The following is an 18,763-nucleotide window of genomic DNA, read 5'->3' as shown; positions in this document are numbered from 1 at the left end:
TTCAACTTAAATGAGAAAGATCCTCTAGGTCTTTACAGTTACTGTCTCTGTCCCTGTTTCTCTCTCTGCTCCAGTCACAATTCATGTTACCTTTTGTGAAAATACTAGGAAATACTGTACAAGTGTTCTAATAGGTAGGTTCCCTCCCCTCAATTAATACTACCTACTCTACACCTTTTACTTTTTAAATATTTTTTATTGATTTTTAGAGAGAAAGGAAGAGAGAGGGAGAGAGACACATCGATGTGAGAGCAACACATTGATAGGTTGCCTCTTAAAGGACCCCTACCAGAGATCAAGCCCGCAACCTGGGCATGTGCCCTGACTGGGACTTGAACCAGCAACCTTTTAATGCACAGAACGACACCCAACCAACTGAACCACACCAGCGAGGGCTACACACTCAATTTTAAAGATAAAACTTTAATTTGTGCTGGTAGTCCTAAACATTTTAAATGTAAGACTTTTAAGCATCTGATTTTCATATTTTTTATTTCTTTAATTTTAAAAAGTGCAACTTCCTAAATCAGAATAGCTTTCTGCAGAATTTTTAACTCTCAGTGAGCCTTACCTTCTCAGAGTTGAGGAGAAGATGTCCATTTGCTCTCACAGCTACAGGCCATTTGTCACTTTATAGGTAAATGTTTAAAGAGAGAAAATAAAACTTAAAGATTGTGGTTTAGGCTTAAAATTTTGAGATAAATGCTAAAAGGTTAATAAAAGCTTGCTAACATAAATGTACAAGGATATTTACTAAGCCCTGTTTGTAACAGGAAACAAATGAAAACAATGAAAGTGTCCATTAGCAAAGGACTGGTTATAAAACTATGGTACAAGCATACAGTGAATTACTATGTACGTACTTAAAAAACACAGGCAGGGGCTATATAAAAACACAAGTCAGAAATAGTGTCTACAACATTGCATCTTTGTATAAATTAAAATATAAATAAGTATAGATATACGATGCTAATTTACTTGGCAAATCTATACCCTGCATAATAACTTCTTACATATTTGGAGCCATAAGACACTTATGTCAATAAGCAATAAATTTAGCCCACATCCTTTTTAGCACTCACCTTTGTTCTGGCCACATAGCCACATGATTATAAAGATAATATGAAAGATGATTTGGAATAAGGTCCTTGCCAGAGACTCTAAGATCCACAGGATACCAGAACTCAAACTCATGCTTTAGCTGATCTAATTTTTCCTTTGGAATCTGAGTCTTAGGAAATGGAGCTTCCTTGAAGAAAATATAATCCCAAACTTCCTTGGTCATCTGCTGTGGTCTGTATTTAAAATAGAACAAACAAACAACAACAAAACATGTAATTTTTTAGAAAGAATCAGTATTTCAATCTAACCATGAATTAGGAATCTCTTAATGTAGTTAAAAGTAACAAATGAGTCCAACAGGCTCCCATAAAAATGAAGGATGGGTAATAATAAAAAAGAGGAGGGCTATTGATTACTTTTTCTCAGTTCAATAGCAAAAAAACAAAAACAGCATAGCAAAATTCTGCTAAATGAATTCCTTTTTTAAAAAAAATATGGCTTTGACTTTTTTAAAGAGTGGAAGGGGCCGAAACCGGTTTGGCTCAGTGGATAGAGTGTCGGCCTGCGGACTGAAAGGTCCCAGGTTCGATTCCGGTCAGAGGCATGTACCTGGGTTGCGGGCACATCCCCAGTAGGAGATGTGCAGGAGGCAGCTGATCGATGTTTCTCTCTCATCAATGTTTCTAACTCTCTGTCTCTCTCCCTTCCTCTCTGTAAAAAATCAATAAAATGTATTAAAAAAAAAAAAAAAAAAAAAGAGTGGAAGGGGGAGGGAAAAGAAAAAGAAACATTGATGTGAGAGAGAAACATCGATAGGTTCCCTCCCACACACACCTCCAACCTGGGTATGTGTCCTGACCGGAATCGAACCAGTGACCTTTTGGTGCACAGGATGATGTTCAACCAAGTGGCCCACACTGACTAGGGTGGTTAAATGAATTCTCACGAAAACTAAATATTAAAAAAGAACCTTCAGTACTTAAATCAAAAGATGGTATATTTTGCTGACAAACTAGATTTCTTTCCCTTATCCATTTACCAACCTGATGCCCAGTGGAGACTCTGCCTGTCCACGCAAGTCACCCCCCTGCAACAGGTGTGCCACTGTGTAAAATGCCATGTAAATAGTGGAATCGGAGAGTGATTCAATCAGCCACTGCTCATCCCAAGGCAGACGGGTACCTGCAAGATAAAAAGAAGAAAATTAATGCATGAGGGACCTAAAAGACACTTCATCTATAAATCCACATTTTAAGAAGCTTTCTACAGGACTTATAAAGCTGCTTATAAAGGAAGTTCTTAAATTTACTCAGAAAAGTAATACAAATAAAATCTATAATAATAAAACTGTAATATGCTAATTAGACCAGACAGCCGAACGACCTTTCAGACATCATTCCGGACATCCTCTGGATGAAGCTGCAGTGACGGGGGCCAAGGCAGAGGCGGTTAGGGGTGATCAGGCAGGCAGGAGAGCAGTTAGGGGCGATCAGGCAGGCAGGCGAGCGGTTAGGGGCAATCTGGCAGGCAGGCAAGCAGTTAGGGGTGATCAGGCAAGCAGGCAGAGTGGTTAGGGGCAATGAGGCAGGCAGGCAGAGGTGATTAGGGGTGATTAGGCAGGCAGGCGAGCAGTTAGGGACAATCAGGCAGGCAGGCGAGTGGTTAGGGGCGATGAGGCAGGCAGGTAGAGGGGTTAGGGGCAATCAGGCAGGTAGGCAGAGTGGTTAGCGGCAATCAGACAGGCAGGCAAGTGGTTAGGAGCCAGCAGTCCCAGATTGCAAGAGGGATGTCCGAGGGGTCCCAGATTGTAAGAGGGTGCAGGCTGGGCTGAGGGACCCCCCTGCTTATTCCCACCCCCCATGCACAAATTTTGTGCACTGAGCCTCTAGTGGTAAATAAAGAGCAAACTGGGTTAGTGGGTAGGAGACCCCATCTTGGTTTCCCTCATCCTCTAACCAAAAGCTCTCACTTCCAATTCAGAAAAACACTTGAAAAGAGGGAATAGCAAAAATTGTTAATTTGCCGAAGTCATTCAAACAGAAAAATCTGAATTTTGCTTACCTAAACCATAAGTTCTTGAGCAAGCATGCTCTTGTAGCCAGTCTAAGGTAGCTTCAAAATTCCTCCTGGTCTCCTCGCCGAATCTGGAGAGTAAAATACACAGTGTCTCCCTTCACCTCACTGACTTCCATGCTTCTCATCTCCTTTCCCTTCCCTCATCACTTTCTCCCATCTTACGTTTCCAGGTTCTTCAAGCACTGGGATGTCTGCTTTTTCCAGTTCTCTTCTCCATAATCCAAGTACCTGGGAGTACACACATTGATTAGAAAAAAGTAAAAGTCTAAAAGGGAAGGAGAGTGACTGGAGGAAATTTCTTGCTACAAGAGACTAACCACTGGTCACACAGGGCCACGACGCATTCATCTGAAGACCTGGACATAACTTGTTTCTCTGGTTCCATGTAAATAAATGCATCTCCCTAAATGAAAGTAAATAAAAATATATCAGATATCATGTCAAGTCAATCTCTATTCCTCAAGGATAAAACAACTTTTTTAAAAAATGCATTTTCATTATATCTTCTTTCTTCCCAGGGTAAAGTTATCTGCCTTATTTTCTATACACTTGCTTTTGTATTTTTGTTTTGTTCTGTTTTATTCCACTATGTAACCTGCTTCAGTGCCTGCATGCTACAGGCAGAGGCCAGGCAGTGGTTCAAGGCCGGTATGCTATGACATGGGGCACCACGAGAGAACCAGGGGGATGGATCTGCCATAAAGCCAAACTCATAACACGTGCTTTTGAAAAGGTGTGCATCTTTGTCAAATGGATCACCTTCCCTAGTAGAATATTCCTCTTCAGTGGAAAAATCAAAGAAGTATAATTGTTTTGAAGTCTATAGTTTGGAAATTAGGCTGCCTTTGACATCTTTTTATCCTTGTTATAATAATGTAAAGAAAACAGAGAATTAAATATATGAAACTTTAAAAAAACAATAGATGCCCAAAAATTAGAAATAGAAAATACTGTTCCTAAAGACTTATAGTGTCATGGAAACCATAAAAATTCTAGAAGAATCCAAAGGCAACAAAATCTCAGACATATGCCGAAGCAATTTCTTCACTGATACAGCTCCTAGGGCACTTGAAACGAAAGAGAAAATGAACAAATGGGACTACATCAAAATAAAAAGCTTCTGCACAGCAAAAGAAACCATCAACAAAACAACGAGAAAACCCACTGTGTGGGAAAACATATTTGCCAATGTCATATCTGATAAGGGCCTAATCTCCAAAATTTATAGGGAACTCATACAACTTAACAAAAGGAAGATAAACAATCCAATCAAAAAATGGGCAAAGGACCTAAATAGACACCTTTCAAAAGAGGACATTCAGAAAGCCAAGAGACATATGAAAACATGCTCAAAGTCACTAATCATCCGAGAGATGCAAATCAAAACAACAATGAGGTACCATCTCACACCTGTCAGACTGGCTATCATCAACAAATCAACAAACGACAAGTGCTGGAGAGGATGTGGAGAAAAAGGAACACTTGTGCACTGCTGGTGGGAATGCAGACTGGTGCAGCCACTATGGAAGACAGTATGGAGTTTCCTTAAAAAACTGAAAATGGAACTCCCATTTGACCCTGTGATCCCACTTCTAGGAATATATCCCAAGAAACCAGAAACACCAATCAGAAAGGATATATGCACCCCTATGTTCATAGCAGCACAATTCACCATAGCTAAGATCTGGAAACAGCCTAAGTGCCCATCAGTAGATGAATGGATTAGAAAACTGTGGTACATCTACACGATGGAATACTATGCTGCTCTAAAAAGGAAGGAACTCTTACCATTTGCAACATCATGGATGGAACTGGAGAGCATTATGCTAAGTGAAATAAGCCAGTCAATGAAGGAAAAATACCACATGATCTCACTCATTCATGGATAATAGAGACCATTATAAACTTTTGAACAATAATAGATACAGAGGCAGAGCTGCCTCAAACAGATTGTCAAACTGCAGCGGGAAGGCCGGGGAGGGTTGCGGGGCAGGAGGTAGGGGGGTAAGAGATCAACTAAAGGACTTGTATGCATGCATATAAGCATAACCAGTGGACATAAGACACTGGGGGATAGGGGAGGCTAGGGGACTGTCTAGGGCGGGGGGATAAAATGGACACATATGTAATACCCTTTGTAATACTTTAAGCAATAAAAATTTAAAAAAAAAAAAAAAAAAAAAAAAAAGACTTATAGTGTCATGAAAAATTCCCACTAGAAAACTGACCATGAATTTTATTTTTTACCAAATATAAGTATCTCTTAATGCACTATGGTCCCAAACTTTTTAAGCTAGAATAATTTTTAAAAATAATATTCAGCATTATTATCCATATAATGATTTATTGCTCTGTGTTCTTAAATGCAATTCCTCATGCTGAACTTCAATAGCTGGGGTTTTTGTTTAAAGATAGTGAAGTAAAAACATGTTTAACTCTGCTGCTTCTAAAATTCCAATAAAAGGACAACAAAGAGGTGGTGTTTTTTTTAATGGCACAAACCTACAAAGATGAGAAAAACTGAAGAAACAATAGCCACCAAATTCTGGAAACTGAAAAGCAAGATGATTGCTAACTGTATTAGCAGGTTGAAGAAAGCTGGCCGAATTCTAACAGTAGAGGAAGCTAATAAGCAACCCCGTTCACAAAAAACTCAGGAATTGGTGGCACAAGATAGTTCTGAAAGAGGAAACGTGAGGCTGAATAAAGGAGGACTAAGACTTTTAAGAGTTATTCCCAGAATGCTTTTGGACTTCTCAAAGGCATCACTGAACCAGAACACCGTGTTTAATGGCCCTCAAATTGTTAAGGAAAAATTATTTCCAATCCAGAATTCTATTCCCAGGTAAAGAAGGGCAAATGAGGATAGGATAAAGATATTTGAGACATAGAAGGTTGTAAAAATTTACCTTCCAGACACTTTTCTCAGGAAAGCTACTAGAGGCAAAGCTTCACAAAAATGAGAGTTAATAAGAAAGAAGCAGTCAGGGAACCAAGGACACAGGGCATCCAACTCAAGAGAAGCAAAGGAAAGTTTCAGTAATGGTGGAGGAACACCTCAGGACATCTGTGCATCAGTACAAGCAACCAGTACCAACTAAAACAGGCCAGAAGGCTCTGGGAGAGTCTCTAAGATGAAACCAGGAGCACACTGATGTGTTTGAAAGTATTGAGAGGAGAAATAAACAGACAGGACAGAGATTGGGATGGTGTATTGAGAAGTACATTTAAAAGTGAGGAAAATCTTTTTAAAGAGACTATTAACTTTAGGGAAATGCAAAAGCTACGGAAGAAAAGTTCTCGTATACATTATAGATCAGCCATGTCTCAAAAATGTAAACACTGACTATGGCTCTAACATAAATTATAATATACCTATACCAGGATGATGGGGGGATGGAGAAGTGTACATGCATGTGGTGAGATTAGAGAGGAAGCCACAAGGCAGGAAGAAGTAAATCTTGATCTTCAAAAGTATAAAGTCAATGGCTGATGCCTAAAACTAAAAAATAAAATCAGAAAATTATACTACATTTAGATTTGAGATCTGCAAGAGATGAAGGTCAATACTAAAAAAAACTAAAACAGTTGAAAGTGAGCCCCTCCAACAAAGAGTAATTTAAGAGAATGTGGAAGGATAAAGAGAAAATTGACTTTTTTATTTTAATAAGCCTTACAGGCAACTCTCTCTCTGTATCATGAGTACATATAACTGTCAAAAATAAAATTTTAATTTAACAAGTAGTTAAGTAGCTCAATAGAAGAAAGTTACAACAAAAATGAAGATGCAGGGAAGGATGAAAGTGATAAGTAAAGCATCACAGAAAGAGAGCTGTAACTGCTGGTATCTCAAATGGCCACCACCAGGAGCACATTGAAGTTCTCTGCATGCGCTTTGCACGTACCAACTTTAGAACACTATTCATCAACGGTACAGGTGGGAAGTTCAACTTAAATGAACTGCTAAATAGGTCTCCTATATTCTGCCACAAAACAATACGCTATTTTTAATAAAGCTCAAGGTTCTACTTCAGACTCCCTGCTAATTCACACTGTAAAGTCTGTCTTTTAACTAAAATATTTCTTCTAAAACAGCCTTGAGAGGATAGCCTTTCACATACAATGTCAATCATCTTTTTCTGAATAGTCTTCTTTACATCTTGGACCTTCTGTCCTTTAAATCCATCCACCAACATTACCTAAAAGGATGAGAGTGAAGAAAGAAACACATAGAAAATAATTAAAATTTGCTCTGAGTTCCTCCCCCCCCAACCAAACTTTTTCCTAACTAAATTTACTTCCACCCACCAACCCAAGATATTTTTAGGGTGAAATTTATCACATTTACAACCATAACTTTTTACTTTGGCATAGTTTGGACAACTAATACGTATGACCCATTTGTTTTCTTTCAGTATAATTAGGATAGCTGTCATGAGCCTGGTTAGGAAGAAACCCTCACTTCCTTCCCACTTCTCAGGTGTCTGTGTGGAGAGAGCCCACTACACCAGCTCACCTCATTCCTCAGGCTTTGCGAGGGGGAACTGAGCATAGTCAGCTCAGCACCACGTGGGCTTCTCCTTCCAAGCCCGCCTGCTGCCAGCCAGCCTCTCCTTTGCCTAGCCACGTGATAACTGAGCGACGAGGAAGACCCACTACTTTTCAGCTCTGCCTTTTACTTAGTGGGGAAATTTAATTCTAGGGTGAAGTATTAGCTTGCCATTGCTGTCACAGCTCTAAGCCACCATCCCCTTTCCAGCTGAAACTGACTTTCCTCTACCTGGCTCCTGTGTCTCCCTCAAACAGTTTCTGAGTGAAAGACACAGGTTCTTTTTTGACCTTCCAATCCTCTAACATTACCAAAATGCTTCATATCTATTTAATTCTTTATTATGAAATGATACTTCTTCATCATTACGATGCAATGGTTAAGAGCACAGTTCTAGAGCCAAGCTGCCTAGTTTGAATCTCAGTTCTGTCACTTGCTGGCTAACTGGCTGATCTTGGGCAAATTACTTACTGTCTTAGTGCCTCAATTTTCTTATCTGTAAAATGGGGAAAATGGTGCTTACTTCATGAGGTTATTTTGAGATTTAGAGAAGTTAATTTGTAAGTACTATATAAGTTCTGGCTTTTATTAACACCCAAAATGTGTAAGTTGCTTAAAAGACATATAACCAATTCTTGGTTATCTAGAAAAATGGCATTAAAGGTAAAACAAATTCTCATTTATGTTCTTAAATATCTTCATTTTAGCTATGTATGGTGTCACATGGGTACCTGACTTATCAGGGTGGTCACTTCATAACATATAACTGTCTAACCACTATATTGTACACCTGACACTAATATAATATTGCATGTCAACAGTAATTGGAAAAAAAAACCTTTTTAAATCTTCATTTTAAGCTCAAGCAACTTACAACTTAGCTGAATATTCACTTTCTCTAACCTAGTCTTCTTTCCATGGAATTGCAGTAAGTCACATTAACATATGCACAGTTAAGGAAAAGGAGGTTCATTCATTCTGCTGTGCTCACCTAGCATTTAGTAGTCATTAACAAGTAAGTTAATGAACTAAATAAAATTGCTTTTTTTTTTTAAATATAAACTTCTTAATTTAAAGAGCCAAAGAAGGGAACATGTATTATCCATGCAATAAACCTTTGGAGTTTAGAGCATAATAATATGAACAAACTTTAAATAGCTTCTCAAGAAATCCATTCCTTAAGAGATTCATACAGGACACAAAAATGTAATTTCTGTAAATACTATTATTCCCCCACAAAAGAAGATTTAAAAAGGGTTGAAACAGAAGAATCTCTTATCAATCTTGTATTAACCTGTCATAGGTCAGTATATGGATGGCTGGAACTATATTGAATTTTTCTACATATTTTTTAAATGATTAAGAAGAAAATCACAGAGCATGCAGTAAATCAAATAAAACAATAAAAAATTATTACTTACACCCTCATAAAACCCTTTTTGATATAATTTCTCCTTTGCTTCTACAAGTTTTTCTCGGTCATTCTGGCTCTGAACTTTCAACTCATCACAAATGGTTACAGCAGAAAGATTTCCAAAACCTGGGATTTCAATGACTGGCACCTGCAAAAACAACAATGTCAGGAACATACTCATCCTGAATGAACACAAAACAGCCCTATGGGGCACAGTCCTTTTGCCTCCACTGTCAGTAATCACACAGTGACTAACAAAGATCTAGATGTGAATTTGTCCTCCTCCCCTCCACAAATTCTGTGCAGCAACCCCATTGTCCCTCCCTTACATGTACACCTTCTCCAGCTCTCATCCCTCCACTGCCATCCAATTAACTACTAGTAAATAATTAACAATGAAATTAGCAAAATTGTGAAAACAACTAAATTTTTGGAGGGTCTTGTTTTTGTTTTCTAATAAGTCTTCTGGATTTGTCATGAAAGTTACTTGCTAGTACCTTAAATGCTTTTTCTTCTGCAGGTACTAACATGAAAACAAAACATTTTGAGTAATATGGCAAAATGTTGTCCTCAGAAGCCTAGAAATTGGCCAAACTAGCAAAATAAGCTACTATAAAATTAGTGATGCTAAAAAGCCACTTGTTTGTTCCCAAATTTCAGATGCTAGGTGCTAATACATATTGTTAGTTTTTCTTTCACTCTTACCTGCCATAGCAGACATCAAGTTAAAATAAACTCTCAAGTAAACCCCCTTATTTCCATACTCCAATAATTAATTTTGTTACCAAAAAAAGTTAGATTTTTTTTTCTCTGATAAAGATATGGATATGAATATACAAAATAATCTATGTACTCACTGGCTCAAATGGCAAGACCATGTCATCTCTAATTCCATACTTTGCTCGTAGAGCCTACAAAAAAAATTTTAAAGTTAAGATTAATGATCAACACTTTATTAGTATAATAATTGAGAAAAGAAACCTCTAAACTTTTTTTGAGCTATTATTTCTTCCCCTTTCCATACAGAGCAATTTTTTTTTTTTTTAAATATATTTTATTGATTTTTTACAGAGAGGAAGGGAGAGAGATAGAGAGTTAGAAACATCGATGAGAGAGAAACATCGATCAGCTGCCTCCTGCACACCTCCTACTGGAGATGTGCCCGCAACCCAGGTACATGCCCTTGACCGGAATCGAACCTGGGACCTTTCAGTCCGCAGGCCGACGCTCTATCCACTGAGCCAAACCGGTTCCGGCTGGAGCAATTTTTTTTTATCTTTACCACATATCTCAAGAAGGGATCTATAACTTTTAAAAACTCAACAGTTTAAGTTATAATGAATGGCTTAAATGATGAAACTGTATAGCCCAGTGATGGCGAACCTTTTGAGCTCGGCGTGTCAGCATTTTGAAAAACCCTAACTTAACTCTGGTGCCGTGTCACATATAGAAATTTTTTGATATTTGCAACCATAGTAAAACAAAGACTTGTATTTTTGATATTTATTTTATATATTTAACTGCCATTTAACAAAGAAAAATCAACCAAAAAAATGAGTTCACATGTCACCTCTGACACGCGTGTCATAGGTTCGCCATCAATGGTATAGCCAAAAGCAAAAACTGACACACACACCCCACTTAAAATGAGATTCATATTCTAGGTTGCAATGAGAATGTGACTACCAGAAAACTTTTCAAAAGATTAATGAAATCCACCACATCAACCAATTAATAAAGAAAATTTCATATGATCCTATCAACAAATGGGAAAAAAAAGCATTTGACAAAATCCAGCACCCATTCTTTTTTTTTTTTTAAATGTATTTTATTGATATTTTTTTTACAGAGAGAAAGGGAGAAGGATAGAGTTAGAAACATCGATGAAAGAGAAACATCTATCAGCTGCCTCCTGCACGCTCCCCACTGGGGATGTGCCCACAGCCAAGGTACATGCCCTTGACCAGAATCGAACCTGGGACCCTTGAGTCCGCAGGCTGACGCTCTATCCACTGAGCCAAACCGGTCAGGGCCAGCACCCATTCTTGATAAAAACTCTCAGTATGCCCTAAACGGTTTGGCTCAGTGGATAGAGCGTTGGCCTGGGGACTGAAGGGTCCTAGGTTCGATTCTGGTCAAGGGTGTGTACTTTGGTTGCAGGCACATCCCTAGTAGGGGGTGTGCAGGACATAGCTGATCGATGTTTCTCTCTCATCAATGTTTCTAACTCTCCCTCTCCCTTTCTCTCTGTAAAAAATCAATAAAATGTATTTTTTTTAAAAAACTCTCAGTAAACTAGAATAAAGATGTGCTTACTCAGCTTCATGAAGACTATAGAAACCTACAACTGCCCAACTGGCAAGGCTCAGTAGTTGAGCGCTGACCTATGAACTAGGAGGTCACAGTTCAATTCCTGGTCAGGGCACAGGCCTGGGTTGCAGGCTCCATTGCCAATGTAAGGCATGCAGGAGGCAGCCAATCAATGATTCTCTCTCATCATTGATGTTTCTATCTCTCTCTCCTCCTTTCTTCCTCTCTGAAATCAATAAAAATATATTTTAAAAATTAAAAAAGAACAACTAAAAAACTTACAGTTACCATCATAATCTTGGTGTACATTCTGGGGGTTTGGACAAACTCGAAGAGAAACTCGAAGCTTTCCCACTAATATTAGGTAAATGCAAGGGTGTCTCCTCTTACCACTCCTTTTTTTTTTTTACTGTTGACCGTATTATAGATGTTCCCCATCCCCCTCCCCACAGTTCCCTCTTCCTAGTCCAAAGGTTTATTGCACATATAATACATGTTCCCTTCTTTTGCTCTTTAAATTAACAAGTTCAAATTTTAAAAAAGCAGTTTTATTCAGTTCATTAACTTACTTGTTAATGACTACTAAATGCCAGGTGAGCAAAACAGATGTGAACGAACTTCTTTTTCCTTAACTGTGCATATGTTAATGTGACTTACCATGTTTCCATAGAAAGAAGACTAGTTTAGAGAGAGCAAATATTCAACTAAGTTACTAGTTGCTTGAGCTTAAAGTGAACTTTAAAAAAGTTTGTCTTTCAATTACAGTTGACATGCAATATTACATTAGTTCCAGGTATAGAATGTAATGGAGTTGTTAGACAGTTACATGTTACAAAGTGACCACCCTGATAAGTCTGGTACCCATGTGACACCATATATAGCTAAAATGAAGATATTTAAGAACACAAATGAGAATTTGTTTTACCTTTACTGTCATTTTTCTCAATAACCAAGAACTGGTTATATGTCTTTTAAGCAACTTACACATTTTTGGATGGTAATAAAAGCCAGAACTTATATAGTACTTAAAAATTCACTTCTTTAAAACTCAAAATAAACTAAAGAAGTAGGCAATATTTTCCCCATTTTACAGATAACAAAATTAAGGCACTAAGACATTAAGTAATTTGCCCAAGATCTGCCAGTTACCCAGCAAGTGACAGAACTGAGATTCAATCTAGGCAACTTGGCTCTAGGAGGGAGAGAGAAGAATAGGAAAAGTACAGAGAACTTTTAAGGAGTGAAAGAAAATGTTCTGTATGATAATGATGGATATATATAATTACTGTATACATTTGTCCAAACCCCCAGAATGTACAGCAACAAGATTAAACCCTAACGTACACTATGGTCTTTGGGTGACTATGATGTGGTTCATCTTGGTAAAAAAAGTACCTTTCTGGTGAGTGATGCTGATAATGGGGAGGCTAAGCATGTGCTGGGGTAGGGGGTATAAGGAAGAATCTCCGTACCTTCCTCTCACTTTTGTTGTAAACCTAAAACTGCTCTGAAAAAATTTGTTGTAAACCTAAAACTGCTCTAAAAAAATAAAGTCTTTAAAGAAATATATTATGATACATTATATTCAATATTCAAACCACAGGAATATATCTAAACATTAGGAAATAGAATAGAGAGTGACATGCAATAGCTTTTTAGCCTAATCTCACAGAGAAGTTCAGCGGTTCCTAACCAATTAGATGAAGAAGGGGGAACAAGAATGTGAAACTCAGATATTCACCTGCTTTTTCTTCAAGTCTCTGAGGGCAGCAAAATCATCGGGGGAGTCAGAAGGAACACTTGTGACCACACCAGTGCCTGATAAAACAAAGTGTGGAACTGATTAATACAGCCAGATGTGATTACCATAGTATTTCTATAAAGAAATAAACTCTTTACCTTTATCCTCCTTAATGGTGAGCATTGGGAGAACATAGACCACCTTGTAAGATGTTAAAGGTGCAGAAAGTGATGCTCCAAGAATTTCCTGTGTAAGAAAAAGATCAGCATAAAAGGTGAAGAAACTTAACCAATAAAATTGAAAACAATGCTGTTTTAAGCCCAAGAAGCTAGTAATCAAAAATATATGAAATAAAACAAAACTCATTCTTTTTTTTACCAACTAGACCAAAAATAACTATAAATACTGATTAAGGTTGTAAGGAAATCAGTACACTGACACAGTGCTTTTGACATTGCACTCCTTGAGGAAAGCGACATAGGAATCCATAGCAGGAGCCACAAAAATGTTCACACAAGACCCAGCGATCCAATCCTATGAATTTACCTCAAAGTTAAAAAAAAAAAAAATGTTTTTCTCTGAGAAATCTGCCCAATGCTGTGTTAACCTGGGAACAAATAAAACTTTATATAATAGAAAAATTATTTAATAAAATATAAGACTTCACAAAGCTAGAATATTGTAAATCCATTTTAAACGATGATGGGAAGACAAATTGAATTAAAAAGATATATCTAGCTTCTCTTTTTTTAAAAATCAGAAAATCCAACAAGATTGGACCGGTACACAATAAACGGCTTGCAGCTGCTTGTTTAGCTAAGGAATGAACTTTTCAATTCCATACAGTTCCCACCCATCCCACTTTATTCATAGAGATGAGCTGCTTTTACAGAATTTACAGTGATGAAGGTTGAAAGCTATTTTTTAATTTATACCACCCATTTTCCTCACTCCAGAATCTACTCAAATTAACATGGAAAGAAGTTGTATTAGAGACAGTTAAAAGTTTGTGTTATTAATACTGTTCCCAAAAACTGCTCCGACAGAATTCCAGCATCAGGTACTAATGAGATATAAACACTGCTTGGAACAGAAAAATACAGGAAACAATCCAAATATCCATTACAGAGAATGGTTAACTATACTGTAGTACAGCCAAACAGGAATACCTTTGCAGGAAGGGAGTGAGTACTGACTGTGAAATGGACATAAGAGAACCTTCTGGAAAACTAAAATGTTTTATATTTCAATTTGGGCAATCCTTACATGAGTGTATACACATATGAAAATGCACCAAAAAAATACACACTATTTACATATTTGATGATATGTATGCCTCAATTAAAAAGTCTTGTTTAATATTTTTTTCTCATGCTTCACTGTTGAAATTTTACCTCTAAATTCATGCACTAAAATAAACATTCTGCTACCCAACTTACCTCTCCCATTAATTCCTTAACTACAGGCACCACGCCACTGTCTTTGGTAAAGCCCTGGAATGACATATTCCTGGCAGCTCTTTGGGTGCAAATGAATATATCACCATTCTTTGTCTCAAACCCAATGTACTTCATATCAGGGCGAACCCAACAGTTTGTCTGTCCAAACATGGTCTCAGGTCTGAGAGTAGCAGCTACCAAAAAGATATTTTTCCCTTTCAGGCCACTAAAAAAAAAAAAGATACATTAAAGAAAAGAAAAAAGTGGGGACCCAGCAGTCCCCCGACACTGTTCAAGAGAAGGGGACCCAGCGGTCCCCCAACGCTGTCTGGGAGGTGGCGACCCAGCTATTCCCCAACACAGTCTAGGAGGCGGCGACCCAGAGCTCCCCCAACACTACCCAGAGCCCGGTTCCCAGGTTATGAAGGCATTTCGGGGCCCCGGAGCGCGAGCCAGGCAAGGTTCAAGTGAAAACCCCTCTCTGGAACCCTATTCTAGGTCCAGCTTCTGCAGCAGAAGCTGGGGAAAGGAAAGAGTGGTGTGGGTTGTTCTTGGTTTCCCCTCCCCACCCCCATGTTAAATGTTTGCAAGCACAAATCTAAAATTAAAAGAAAAAAAAAAAAAAGTTATAGATTTTATCACAAGTATCTGATATTCAAAAAGCTGAAACAACTGTTTGGCAAATCTACCTTAATTTGGATGGGTATGGCTCAAGCACTTTCAACTTGATTAAAGTATATTCCTGAGGTCCAACACCCTAAACAAATAAAACAAAAATGGAGGGGGGAAAAGACTTGGATTAACATCACAATTAAAGGCTGATTTTGAAAAGCAGTCTCTAGACCAGCGTTCGCTAACCAGTGTTCCGCGAGGTCCGAAAGGTTGGCGACCGCTGCACCAGACTAAAAATGTGTTCAAAAGTGGTAATAAACAATGACACACAAATTGGGATTCCTAAGTTCAGATCCTGGCATTGTTGGTTTACTATGCCAAGGCTTTAAACAAACCACTTACCCTTGCTTCACTCAAGTATTACAAAAAATAATGTCACTAATGTGTCCTACAGGCATGTAGGGTGAACTGACGTCATATAAGCAAGTAGGCACACAGCCAAAGCAAGTGTAAATGGAATCTGTGTACATCAGTCAGCCACGTATCTCATTACCTTTCCCCATGCCCTTGTTTCAGAGAAGGGCATTCTCCAGGCAGTGCTTCTCCAACATTCGCATGCATATGACTCACACTGAGAGTCTGTTAAAAGACAGATTCCTGGGCCCATCCCCAAAGTTTGTAATTTAGCAATTTTGGGGTGAGGCTCAAAATTCCTTTTCTATCACAAGCTGACGTGGCTGGTCCAGGATCACTCTTGGAGTAGCAAGGTCCTAGACAAGATCCAGGCACCTAGAATGACATTTTGTCTCCCTCTTCACAGCCCCCAGAGGATCACAACTACTCAGCAATGGAATAAAGTTACCTTTTAGGTTTCTGATCTATTTCTTAAACTCTATGACCATATGAAGAATTATCACAAATAAGTACCTCTCCAGTCTGTCTGTCATGATCCATACAAGGCTGTCCATCTTTTGGAGAATAAATGGTATACCTAAAAAATAAACAAGTGACAAATATTGCTATAATATACAAGTTTTAGCCTAAATATTTAATGTTGCTCCAACAATATTTCTTCTAACTAAAACTTCTAGCTGACCAAATGTCTACATCTATTAATTATGCTCTTATGGTAGTTCTATTGTCAATCTAGTTATTTAATGAAAGATCTCGGCCTTCATCAAAAAAATATTAAACATTTAAATTCACTTATGAAATGCAAATAGCTTTTAATTAACTCACATAATCAAGGAAGAATCCTAAACAATTTATAGAACAAAAGAATAAACTAAAACACAAATGCAATTTATTTTTCTGTTTGGCTGGGAATACTGAACAGAATCTTTTGTGAGATCATAAAAGCCAACACTCCCATTCTCCCTGGTTCTAGTTGTCACAAACAATAAGCAGCTCAGAGAAATTAAGAAACTGGCAAGACAAAAACAAACCCAAGGACACAAGAGAACAAAAAGAAAGAAAACATAAAAAAACAAAGGTAATAGAGAAAAGTGGGCTATGGGGCACCGAATTACAATGCAAGAATTATACAATTTTTGCTTTTTTATACTGAGGGACAACAAACTCACCGTTTTCCAAATTTAATTCTGTTTCTTTCTCTTAATGTTAAAAACTGCCACCTGACAAACGAATCATAGTAAGGATTAACATCAGTGGTGATGAAGGAACGACGCCAGTCTACCTACAGAAGGAGAAAGGAAAAGGTAATTTTTGAGAGTTCTGTCTCTATGAATGAGAATTCCTATGAATCAATTATTTACTCTTCTACTCTATTTTCCAACTAAGAATTATATCAAATTTTAAAAACAAAATTGTTAATATCCACCTATTAAATATATATCACAATTATTACATTAATTTTTGCTTAATATGTGTACTTTTAAACATACACATTTATACATTAAATATACAAGAATTATAATAAATTAAAAAGGAACACTTAGCCCTAGCCGGCTTGGCTCAGTGGAGAGAGCGGACTGAAGGGTTCCAGGTTCAATTCCAGCCAAAGGCACATGCGTGGGTTGCGGGCTTGGTCCCCAGTGGGGGGAGTGCAGGAGGCAGCCGATCAATGATTCTCTCCCATCATGGATGTTTCTCTCTCTCTCTCTCTCTCCTTCTCCCTTCCTCTCTGAAATCAATATATTTTTTTTAAAAGGAACACTTAAATAACACCTTTAAGTGTTCCTAAATATTCAAATTAAACTTTGGCTCCTTCATATTCTTTCAATAGAATTCCTTTCTACTAAATCCTAACATATTGATATATATTCCAATACAACAAATATTAAAATACTTTATTGCTCGCATAGAGGCCCATTAGGTTCTAAATTGACAACAGAGTACTGATTCATCAGAGGAATTTCGGTGAAACATATTCTAAATTAAGAAGTAGTCCAAATCTCATGTAATCACATAAATATAAACGTGTTCTTCATATTTTCTTCAGCTACGGAGGTGAAAGGCATACCTTCAAACCCATTCTCTTCAGATCTTGAATAGCCAGTGGTGGGAAATAATCAAGCCAATGTTCTGCTTCAGAAAATTTGGCTATTTCTTCATCAGCCAGACCGAGAGATTTCATAATGCTCCACTGGTATTTAGAAGATCCAGCTTTAGCAGCAGCTTTACTCTGAAAATAACCAGCAAAAACATATTCCATCAAACAACAACCAACAACTTGTTAATAAATTCTAGGATCAAATTACCATTTGGTAATTTTTTAAAGTGCAAAACAATGCTGTTGATATGTCGGAACCACGAAGAACTATCATCACAAACATAAGATGTCAACACCAAACCTTCTCTATTTCCCTCTCCCAATACCACATACATCTTTTTTTAGCTATGACAGCTTAGATCATACTCACAAGAGTTTACTATTTTCCAATCTTTACCAATATCAAAAAGGCAACCAAAAGCCAGGGGGTGGAAATAGGCAAAGAAGTTAAACTATAAAAAGGAATTGGGAGGGGATGGAACTACTCCAAATGGTGTGACAGTGGTAGAAACAGAGCTCCATGCATCTGTCAAACCAACACAACTACACAGCACAAAGGGTGTGTGTTTTTTAAAAAATGTCCATCTTTAAGATCATTTTTATCATGCCCTTTAGTTAGTAAAAAGTTCATTTTAATTTCTGACTAATATTCGGTCTCCACATGGCTTTTCTTTTATAACCTTAGTTATAGGACTTCTGTTCAGCAAGCCTAAAGGATGCTCTCAAGGGTGGTGGATATATAATTTAGTTATAATTTGGATATGGTCATAGGAGGATGCAAGCATGGCATTTACCTACTCTGCCATCTTGACCAGAAGTCCAAGAGTGAATTAAAAAAAAAATCAGAATGTTCGAGGAACCCAGGATGGAATGCAGAGTATAACAAATATATCTAATTACATTATAAACGTATGACATAACCACTCAAAAGGGAATGGGGGAAAAAGGAGCTATGGAAGTAACTTTGAAAAACAGTGTGTTGCACTGGATAGTGTTGTTCAGTGCTTGGAGCATCAGCCCTAGTACCAAAGGATCTTGGGTTCGATTC

The 18,763-nt window shown here is 37.7% G+C and overlaps 1 protein-coding gene and 1 non-coding gene across 2 annotated transcripts in view; both read right to left on the bottom strand.

Annotated features, from left to right (window-relative positions):
* The window catches only part of LARS1 (leucyl-tRNA synthetase 1), a 54,566-nt gene that overhangs the window by 21,630 nt on the left and 14,173 nt on the right, over positions 1-18,763 (bottom strand). The window contains exons 6-21 of the mRNA XM_036313718.1: positions 17,686-17,847; positions 16,787-16,899; positions 16,131-16,194; positions 15,281-15,348; positions 14,592-14,817; positions 13,311-13,398; positions 13,153-13,229; positions 9,959-10,012; positions 9,109-9,249; positions 7,260-7,337; positions 3,456-3,541; positions 3,301-3,366; positions 3,124-3,206; positions 2,106-2,244; positions 1,083-1,295; positions 572-629 (exon numbers count right to left, since the gene is read on the bottom strand). Of these exons, the coding sequence (XP_036169611.1) occupies positions 572-629; positions 1,083-1,295; positions 2,106-2,244; positions 3,124-3,206; positions 3,301-3,366; positions 3,456-3,541; positions 7,260-7,337; positions 9,109-9,249; positions 9,959-10,012; positions 13,153-13,229; positions 13,311-13,398; positions 14,592-14,817; positions 15,281-15,348; positions 16,131-16,194; positions 16,787-16,899; positions 17,686-17,847 (1,716 nt within the window). The remainder of the gene's footprint in view (positions 1-571; positions 630-1,082; positions 1,296-2,105; positions 2,245-3,123; positions 3,207-3,300; positions 3,367-3,455; positions 3,542-7,259; positions 7,338-9,108; positions 9,250-9,958; positions 10,013-13,152; positions 13,230-13,310; positions 13,399-14,591; positions 14,818-15,280; positions 15,349-16,130; positions 16,195-16,786; positions 16,900-17,685; positions 17,848-18,763) is intronic.
* Positions 3,723-3,854, bottom strand: LOC118659481. Its single transcript, XR_004968594.1, has one exon. It is a non-coding gene; the product is annotated as a small nucleolar RNA SNORA42/SNORA80 family (small nucleolar RNA).

This window comes from Myotis myotis, unplaced genomic scaffold (genome assembly GCF_014108235.1).
Source record: "Myotis myotis isolate mMyoMyo1 unplaced genomic scaffold, mMyoMyo1.p scaffold_m19_p_6, whole genome shotgun sequence".
NCBI classification, from domain to species: domain Eukaryota; kingdom Metazoa; phylum Chordata; class Mammalia; order Chiroptera; family Vespertilionidae; genus Myotis; species Myotis myotis.
Note: the sequence above shows the minus strand (reverse complement) of the source record. Positions and strands in the feature narration are given on the sequence as shown.